At 43.3% G+C, this 9,581-nt stretch overlaps 1 protein-coding gene and 1 gene segment (V, D, J or C); both read left to right on the top strand.

Annotated features, from left to right (window-relative positions):
- Window positions 1-9,581, top strand: part of LOC141556155 (immunoglobulin lambda variable 9-49-like) — a 1,090,947-nt gene that overhangs the window by 747,003 nt on the left and 334,363 nt on the right.
- Window positions 2,639-5,786, top strand: LOC141556077 (uncharacterized). The gene is given in 2 exon segments (XM_074289588.1): window positions 2,639-4,644; window positions 4,647-5,786. Coding segments are annotated over 2 exon segments (1,248 nt in total). The 5' UTR covers window positions 2,639-3,719; the 3' UTR covers window positions 4,970-5,786.

Below are 9,581 nucleotides of genomic sequence, written 5' to 3'. Positions count from 1 at the left end.
TATGCATTTTTTCTCAAAGTAGCATGAGTTATTTCTTATAAGATTTCAATGACATTAATTTAGGTGAGGCCCCAGGTTAGTGATGCAGGTTTATCTTTACCTCTTAGATAAATTCATTAAGTTTTTGTTCAATGGTATGATGCAATGTTGTATTGTGATATTTCATTCCCATTTAGGAATTTCTGTAGTTTTGGAACATTCTTATTTCTCGTTATAGAAATCTATTTAATCAGGGTTGAGCATTCCCATTGATGGGTGGCAAGACTTTCATGCCCATTGGAAGTCAACAATCCCCAAAAAAACATTTTTGGTGGGTGTTTTATAGGCTGAAGAAGAAGATCTTACAGGTTTATCTGGCTTTCTTTTGACAATGATGTTAATATGTTCTTGGATGAAATCGGGCAATATCATCACTAAAAATTTCTTTTGTTCAATCTTCAGCACCCTAGACTTTGTGTGCCTTTGTTTGTCACAAGGCAATGATTAGCATTAGGTTTTTTTTAACAGTCAAAAAGAGATATTTCTTCTCTCCTAGAAGAGATTCCTAGTGTCTTCCTCCTAAGCTCTAATTCGCTATCAGTGGGCATCTAACGCCACATCAGTTCCTGCTCTGCGTATCTCCCACTGGATGCCCCACAGACACCTCAAACTAACATGTCCAAAATGGAGCACAATATGCCCTCACTCCCTCAGATTCATTCATTCTCCAAACGTAAGTTTTCTACAAACTTTTTTATACAGCTATTCTTATAATCTGCTGAGCTCAAAACTTCTGCATCATTCTCAAATCTTCTCTGCCCTTCCCCAAAGTGTTCAGTTAATTGGCAAATCTCAGCATTATGCTCATGCTATCTCTTGCATCCAGTTCCCTCTCTCCATTCAGGCTGCCACTCATTTAGCCCCTAATTATGTCTTCCTTGTAAGACAGTGTAGACATCTCCTCATTGAACTCCTAGCTTCCTATTTTTCCAATTTTCATCCCATTCCTCTAATCCATTTTTCACACTCTTCTTTAAAAACATTCCGGGAGCTGCCAGTTTCTCCATCTCTGATGAAACTAACATCATCTATTATTGGAGATGTACCCATTCCCTCACAATCAATCTCTTGATTTTGTCCTTGTGACATTTCTCCAGTAAATCCTCTTCTCTGCTCTGACGCTCGTCCTCCCTTCCTCCCTAGATTCCTGCAATCGCTTGCTGATGGGCCTTTCCCTCCTCCCATCCATCCTCCGTTCAGTCATTTCAGGGATTTCCCTAAAGCACTGCTCCAGTCCTGTCCAACGACCTGTCTCTAAACACATGGCAGGGCCTCCCCGCTGCTCCGAGGATCAAACACAAAATCCTGTTAGCTTTTCAAAGTCCTTCAAAGCCCTTCCTCTCTCCTCCTATTTCACTCCCCACAGGGACTCTTCCGTCCAGGGGCTCCAGCCTCCTGTCCCATGAAGAACCCATGTCATCTCTCCATCCCAAGCATTCTTTCTCCTGCTCCCCAAGCCTGGGAGGCTCCGCCTCCTCAACTCCGGCCACGGGCTTCAGCTTCCAGCGCAGCTTCCCGGGCCTCCATTGTCTCGGCAGAGCTGCGGGCAGAGGCGAGGCCTGTCAGAGGGGAGCAGCTCCAAGTCAGGGAACCTTTATTAAACGCCTGTTGTGTACCGGGGGAGGCAGAGGAGAGAAGGGGAAGGGGCTCGGAGCTCCCCCTTACAGACCCCAAACAGCCGCGACCCCGACGAAGGGAGGGAGAAGCCGGAGGCGCCGCCGGCGGTGACTTCCTCGGGCTGGCGGATCCCGCCCACAGAGACCGCAGCCGCCCAAGTGAAAGCCGTTTGCTCCTCGAGGAAAGCCGGGGGAAGTCGGGGCCGCCCCTGACAAGCAGAGCCGGGAGCTTGCCCACAAACGCCGGGGTGACCGAAGCTAAGGTTTCCCAGCAGCCTGTGCGCCCGTGACCGCCGGACGACAATTCCGGAAAGCCGCGGGCTGAATTGTGGGGCTGAAGAAAACCTTTCCAAATCCCCGGACTGAGCGAGCCCTGCGGTTTGTGTCACTGCGCACGCGTGGCCCCGGCTCCCGCTGTTAGCTTCGGGCAGGAGGAGGGTCCCCTGGCTTCGGTCCTGACAGTGCGCACGCGCGTGGGCACTGCTGAGCCCCAGTCCTTGAAGCCTGTCTGTGGCCATGGTGTCTCGTATGTGCGCGTGTACACAGTGCGTGTGTACAAGCTCCTGAGTGTGCGCCAGTACTAGCGTTCGTGAGGTGCCTGTGAGTGTGCGTGCAGCCCCCCATCGCCCGCAGCCTCCCCTCCCTCCGGGGTCCTGCCACCGCCCCTTTCAGGAGCGCCCCCTCCCCCACAGCGGCTGTGCCCCTGCCGCCTCCTCTCCTTGCCCTCTCTCCCCTCCCCCACGTGGCGTCCCGTCGTTGCTGCAGCTTTGGTCTCCTGTCTCGGGGTCCCCCGCCCCCAATTCTTCTCCGGTCACTCCTGCGTCCTCTGTCCGGCTCGGAAGCCCTCTCCTGGCCGGGCCCAGCCCGTGGCTCCTCCTCCAAGAAGCGTTGGCCCAGCCCCTTGGAGGGTCATTGCTGGGGGTGGGGAAAGGGGGGGACCGCACACCTCGGGGTCCCGGCAGGGGGAAGGGCCAGAGGCCAAGGTGACCTCAGCCTCTCTCGGGGGCCGGGGCTGAGCCGGGCTGTGGGGCTTCCCATTGTCCCGGGGCTTCCCTGGCTGTGGCTGAGCCCTCCCCACAGGCTGCCGCCCTGCCGGTCCCGGGGGAGGTTTGGGCTGCAAGGAGCCAGAGGCCCCGGGGATGCGGCTCTTCCTGGGCCCGGAGTCTCCCTGGGTGAGGCCAGGAGGGGGCAGTGGCTGGCAGCCCTGGCAGTGCTTGAGACCCCCCCCCCCCCTCCTCAAGGGACACTGGGGGGATGACTCAGGCCCAGGGCAGGGGTGAGACTTGCCTGGCTCCCTGGGAGCTTGTGGTTCTTGATGACTGGGAAAGAGAAGCATCTGTTCCCTCCAAACACTTGGGGGCTTCCAACTAGATTTGTCCCAGGTGGATGGTTCCAAGGGCTGGAGCCGGCCCTAAGCTGATGCCAAGGGACATTTCATCTACTTGTGTTTGTGTTGATTGGCAGAGGGCCTCAGAGAGTGGGGGAACTCTGGGTAAGGTATAAGAGCCTTTGGCTCAGAGAGAACCTGCTGACCATGTCTGATTATCTTCCCACCTCTCTTTGGTGTTCTCACTTCTCAGGAGAAGTCAATGAGGGAGTAACCACCTGTGTTCTGTTTACATGTAAACAGCAGGGTACTTATACTTAACAAAAGTGTTAAATTAATGTGCTATGGGATGCACTGCTGCCCTAGTTACCACTTGCTCAGGGTGCTGTGCTGATGTAATCATGCTGAGGTATTTAAGGGCTGAGAAGACTGGAAAGAGACACTTCATCTTGGACTGTCCTGGTGGCTCTCCTGCCTCCCTCCCTCCTCCACTAAGACCAAGGCTGGTCTGGAGATCCTCCAGAGAGCTAGTCCGGACACTACACTTTGGCACCCAGTGTGGGCCTCTAGAAAGCCGAGTGTATTTATTTAACCCAATTTGGAGGCTCACTATATTTGGCCCCCAAGTAAGGCCCTGGACCTGAAGTCCTACACTCAGCAGCTCAACTGACAGGAGTGGCGAGTTCACTGGAGAAGCCCTGAGACCTGTGGAGACTCTGCTCATCCCCAGGCAACAGATGGAGCCCAAGGACGGTGTGACTTCCGGCTTTCTCATGGCCCCAACTCAGGAACCCGTGACCTTCCAGGATGTGACTGTGGACTTCACCAGTGAGGGGTGGAGGCTTCTGGAGCCTGCCCAGAGGGCCCTGCACAGGAATGTGATGATGGAGAACTACCAGAACCTGCTCTCTGTGGGGATTCCTGTTTCCAGACTGGATCTGATCTGTGTGTTGAAGGAGCAAGAAGGAACATCAAGTCCCAAGAGCAGAGATTCCAGTGGGTCTCATCAAGATTTCCTTACTGAATATCAGAGAACTCACATTGGAGAGAAACCTTTTGTGTGCAAGCAATGTGGGAAAGCTTTTACTCAGAGACATCACCTCACTTATCATCAGAGAGTTCATACTGCAAAGAGACCCTTTGAATGTTACGAATGTGGAAAAGTCTTCACCCAGAGAAAGTGCCTTATTGCACATCAGAGAACTCACACTGGAGAGAAACCATTTGTGTGCAAGCAATGTGGGAAAGCTTTTACTCAGAGATATCACCTCACTTATCATCAGAGAGTTCATACTGCAGAGAGACCCTTTGAATGTAACGAATGTGGAAAAGTCTTCACCCAGAGACAGTGCCTTATTGCACATCAGAGAACTCACACTGGAGAGAAACCATTTGTATGTAAGGAATGTGGGAAAGGTTTTAGTGAGAAATACCATCTCACTACTCATCAAAGAGTTCATACTGGAGAGAAACCCTTTCTATGTAAGGAATGTGGAAAAGGTTTTAGTCAGAGCAGCTATCTCACTATTCACCGCAGAGTTCATACTGGAGAGAAACCCTTTATATGTAGTGAATGTGGAAAAACCTTTAGCCACAAAAAAAGCTTTACTGTACATCAGAGAACTCACACTGGAGAGAAACCATTTGTATGCAAGGAATGTGGAAAGGTTTTAGTGAGAAATACCGTCTCACTAATCATCACAGAGTTCATACTGGAGAGAAACCCTTTGTATGTAGTGAATGTGGAAAAACCTTTAGCCACAAAAGTAGCCTTACTACACATCAGAGGATTCACACTGGAGAGAAACTCTTTGTATGTAATGAATGTGGAAAAGCCTTCAGTAAGAGAGGACACCTTACTGTACATCAGAGAACTCACACTGGAGAGAAACCCTTTGTATGTAATGAATGTGGAAAAGCCTTCAGTGAGAGAAGACACCTTACTGTACATCAGAGAACTCACACTAGAGAGAAACCATGTATGTAAGGAATGTGGGAAGTCTTACAAAGAGACACCATCTCACTTATCATCAGGGAATTCATACTAGAGAGAAATCCTTTGCACATAATGAGTGTAATTAGTTAGAGGTCTAGCCTTATTACCCATCACAAAATTCATACTAAAGAGAAACAACATTTGTTGAAATAGAGAGATTTAAGACCGGAACCAACCATCACTGTTAACAGTAATTTTTATGATTTTGGCAGCTCATTAGGAGAAACAGCTATCTTTGTAAAATAATTCATTGGGGCTCTTTTGGTTAACATGTCACCTGCACTTCTCAACCTGGGCTTTTTTGTTCCCCTCCAAATCCCACACATGGAAAAACTGACATTGTATATATTGTTTCACACTGAGTCCACCATACTTGTAAAGAAGAGGGGATGGAGTACCATGGTCTTCCTTCAGAATTTGATTTGGTTTTTATAACTTCTTTAGTCTAATTTCTAATGCATTGATGTATTTCAAAATTGTAATTGATATATTAAATGTATTGATGTATTTATTGTAGTAATGTACTGATATATTTAATAAATGATATTCTATTTATTATTTTTTACATTTTATTAGTATATGGCTTTTGAGCAATAATTTATACTATTGGTACCTGCTTTATCTGCCAGAAATTTTGGAATATTGACACACTTTTACCATAGTCTTTAAAAGTGTTCCTGTTTCTACAATCTGTCCCTTGACTGACATATTTAACATTTCACTATTTCATTTTCCATTTAAAATAAACTTTTGCAGTGCTGTCTGAATTGATCATTATTTAATTTATGTTGTCATCTGTGAAGTAAGTGATTAGCATTTCTGATATATATATGTGTGTGTGTATATCTATCTATCTATCTATCTATCTATCTATCTATCTATCTATGTATATACATAGATAGATAGATAGATAGATAGATAGATATATGCACACACACATATATATTAATTTCCTTTAAAAAAAAGGAAATTCCTTGGACAACAAAGAGATCAAATAAGTCAATTCTTGAATAAATACATTAAATCCCTCATTGCAAGGACAAAAACTGAAATTGAATCTCATATATTTTGGCCAATGAAAAGAAAGGACTCATAAAAAAAAAGAAAAGAAAAAGAAAAGAACTGATAATGGGAGAGTTTGAAGGGAAAAGGAGAATAGGAAAGAAATCATCAATCAAACAAATTGTGACATTATTCCAATTCATTCATATGCCATAGCATTGCTTCTTGACATAATTCATTCCACTTTGATATTTGCTTTTATTATTAGGAAATTTTACATTAAGAGGAATCAAACTCTTCCTCTCAGCAATTTTCATGCATAGGTTATGGTTCTTAGCTCTATGGATAAATAAAACAATTGTAATTTCCCTTCCACATGCTGCTTCTTCAAATAACTCAAGAGAGCCACCTCTCCTCTTCTTTTCTTCAGGCTGCTGGACAGATTCTGAGATATTCACGTTCTTCTTAATTGTAGCACCACTATCAGTAGGAGAATGCCTGGACAAATTATGATACATGAGTCTGATAAAATAATGTTGTGCTATGAAAGATGATAAATGAAAAAGTTTCTGAGGAACCTGGAAAGATTTGTATGAACTGATGCAGAGGGATGTAAGCAGAACCAATCCAGGTTGTGGTCCCTTTAAGAAACTAGTCCTTTCAGATTAATTTATTCCTTTCTGATTCCCAACCCCTCCTAGCTATTGCACTATCAATTCATGAAGCTAGGACATTTGATCCACAAATCCTGCTCAAAGGTACCCCTTTGAATTCCAATAGGAGATCCAGGCTATTCCAGCCCCCATGGGATCTGAGCCAACTTGGCCTGTCTCAGCCCCCATTCTAATCATCTTCTCAGGTTTCTCAATCTATACCAAGCAAATTCTAGCCCTCTATGAAACCCAGCCAGGAACCAACTTGGGACTCCACTCACGAGCCCCTTTAGCTAAATCTCTCAGTACAAAAGAGCCAAGCTAGTGTCCTCTCTTTGCAGAGGTTCTACACATTCCAGCATCATGTGTGGCACCAATGACTCTCTCTCTGCCCACTGGAATCTTGTTCCTCATGCCTTCTGATCTCTACATTCACCTCTTACTAACTAGACCATAATCTTACCTTCAAACGCCATAATAAACTTATTTTATCAGTTTAAGTTTTCGGGTCCATAAATTCCTTCATAGGGGACTCTTGAGCCACTATTAGATTTCATTAAATTCTTTATCCTAGCGCCAAATCCAAAGGGGTTGCAGGAGAGCTCTATTTGACACCCTGTACTCCAACCCTGCCACCAGACCTCAAGTAAACTCTAAATTCATTTAGGTACCCCAAATCTAGATCTCTTCAGAACAAGGACAACAATTTATGCAACAGCAATATAGTATAAAATCTTTGCCATCATATTGTACATGCAATGTTACAGAAATCCTTATTTTACCCCAATAATAAAATTAAAACTTTTTTTTCAAAAATTTAAAAGAAAGAAAGTTTTGGTAGCAGTGATCATTCCACTGATCAACTATGATTAAATAAGACTAATGATGAAACCTAGTACTGCTCTTTATACACAAAGAACTGACAGATTCAGAGTTTTAACTGAAACATTTTTTGTTGTCCATAGGTAATACTTGAGTTTATGTTGCTTGACTCTCAATGTTTACAAAAGGGATCATTTTTTCTTCTTAATGGGAATGAAATCATATTTTTTATGGAAAAGTAATTAATTAAAAAAAAAACAAAATAAAGCACGCAGAAATTTGATCTGAATACAGTATACAAATTCATCATAATCCTAATTCTGGATTTAGTGTTCGCTTTAATGGACCTTAAGATCATATTAGCTATTTGGAACTTCTTTCTTATATTGTTGATTCATATTGAACTTGTGATCCACTAAAATAGATTTTTTTTCGACAATTTTCAAGCCATACCTCTCCCACCTAATAATTATATTATAATTTTGACATCATTTTATTCCTATTACATTTCATGTTGTAAGATCTTGCCCATTGTTGTAACCCACAAAGTTCTTTAGGCTTTTGATTCTCCCTTCCAATATGTTGTCCATGCTTTCCAATAAATTATCAGCAAAATTTGGGATGCATCAGCTAATTGCTGCTTTTTGACTTAAAAAAAATCAAATGATGGACAAAGTGAGAGGGGGAAGACAGAGAAAAAAAGAGAGAAAGGGAAAGAGAATGGAATGGGAAGAAAGGACAAATATATAGATACATATTTTCTTTGTTGCCTGGCACATGGAAGACACTTAATAAATACTCCATGATCTACAGATAAGATTGGATTTCAATCAGAACCCTGGTTTTGTTCAGTGTAATCTATCCCCAGCTCTTAAATTCAAGGGAGCCACAAACTTCTGGGACATGATAATAAGGGTCCAACGAGATCGGCCCCAATTAACTTGGAACATTCAGACCTAGATCTGCTTCCATGCTAAAGGGCATCATACTCATCCACTAATCAAGAAAAGCCTCACACCTCTCATTAGCTTTTCAATACTCAGTTCTCCCACCAGCAAATTCTTTCAAAATTGCAAACTTTAACCTCAGCCACCAGCCATGAGCCTTTCCCAGCTCAATTCTGGGTTGCTACATAAGGCCATTGATCAAACCTGTTCCTCTCTACTTGAAAGATGAAAGATGCTAATTGTGCCCTAAAGAATTCAAGAGGGCCAATTTTTTCTCTGTTTTCTACACCTTTGCACTACATGCCCAGAATGATATCTTCACTAAATACTGCACAGACAAATATGCATACAAATTGATGCACAAAGGAAACAATAGTTATAAACCTTCAATCATTTTCCTGGAAGGAATGGGACTCATATGTCCTATAGTCTTCATGATAAAAGAAATAATTTTAAATGACCCCCGGGGTGTAATATATTTGTTTTTAATGGATGCATGAGTCTTTTGACAAAATGAGAAGTCATTTACTTCTTCAAGAGAGGGAAGGAAGATTTTACAATGTCAGAGTTGGAAAAGAGCATAGGTATTATCACTTCCTTGATAAATTATTATTTAACCTTCACTTGAAGATCTAGAAGAACAGAAAGCTTCATATATTCCAAGGTAGCCTATTTTACTTACTCAAATGATGGGGAGATTTTTACATTACAAAGAATCTACTTTTTTTCTCTCTGCAATTTCTATCCATAGATTCTAGTTTTTCTCTCTTTGTTTTAAAACTTTTAAAAAACTTTCTTTTAAATCTAATTCCTTTTCAACATTCCATGTTTTTCTTGACTTGTTGGACACATAACACTATTCAAAGTGATGTCAGGAATAACTCCCTGTTGATTTGAGTTCCTGTTGCTGTGGTGGTAATTGTGGTGATGGTTGTGATGGAGATGGTGATAAGTCATTTCAGAATATCTCAAGAGTCTAAATTAATTTCCCTTAGCACCTGGGAAGTGCATCTGCTATCCAGAATTAAGCATCTCAAAAACAGTCCTTACACAATTCACATTGTCAGATTATGAGTTTTTCTAGGAACTAGCTGGGTTGCTGCTGGTTCAGAGGATAAGGGATCAGCTCTGGAGTCAAGACCTGAGTTCAAATGTGGGTTCAGACATCATGTAGATTGG

The sequence above is a fragment of the Sminthopsis crassicaudata genome, chromosome 1, assembly GCF_048593235.1.
Source record: "Sminthopsis crassicaudata isolate SCR6 chromosome 1, ASM4859323v1, whole genome shotgun sequence".
Classification (NCBI taxonomy): Eukaryota; Metazoa; Chordata; class Mammalia; order Dasyuromorphia; family Dasyuridae; genus Sminthopsis; species Sminthopsis crassicaudata.
Note: the sequence above shows the minus strand (reverse complement) of the source record. Positions and strands in the feature narration are given on the sequence as shown.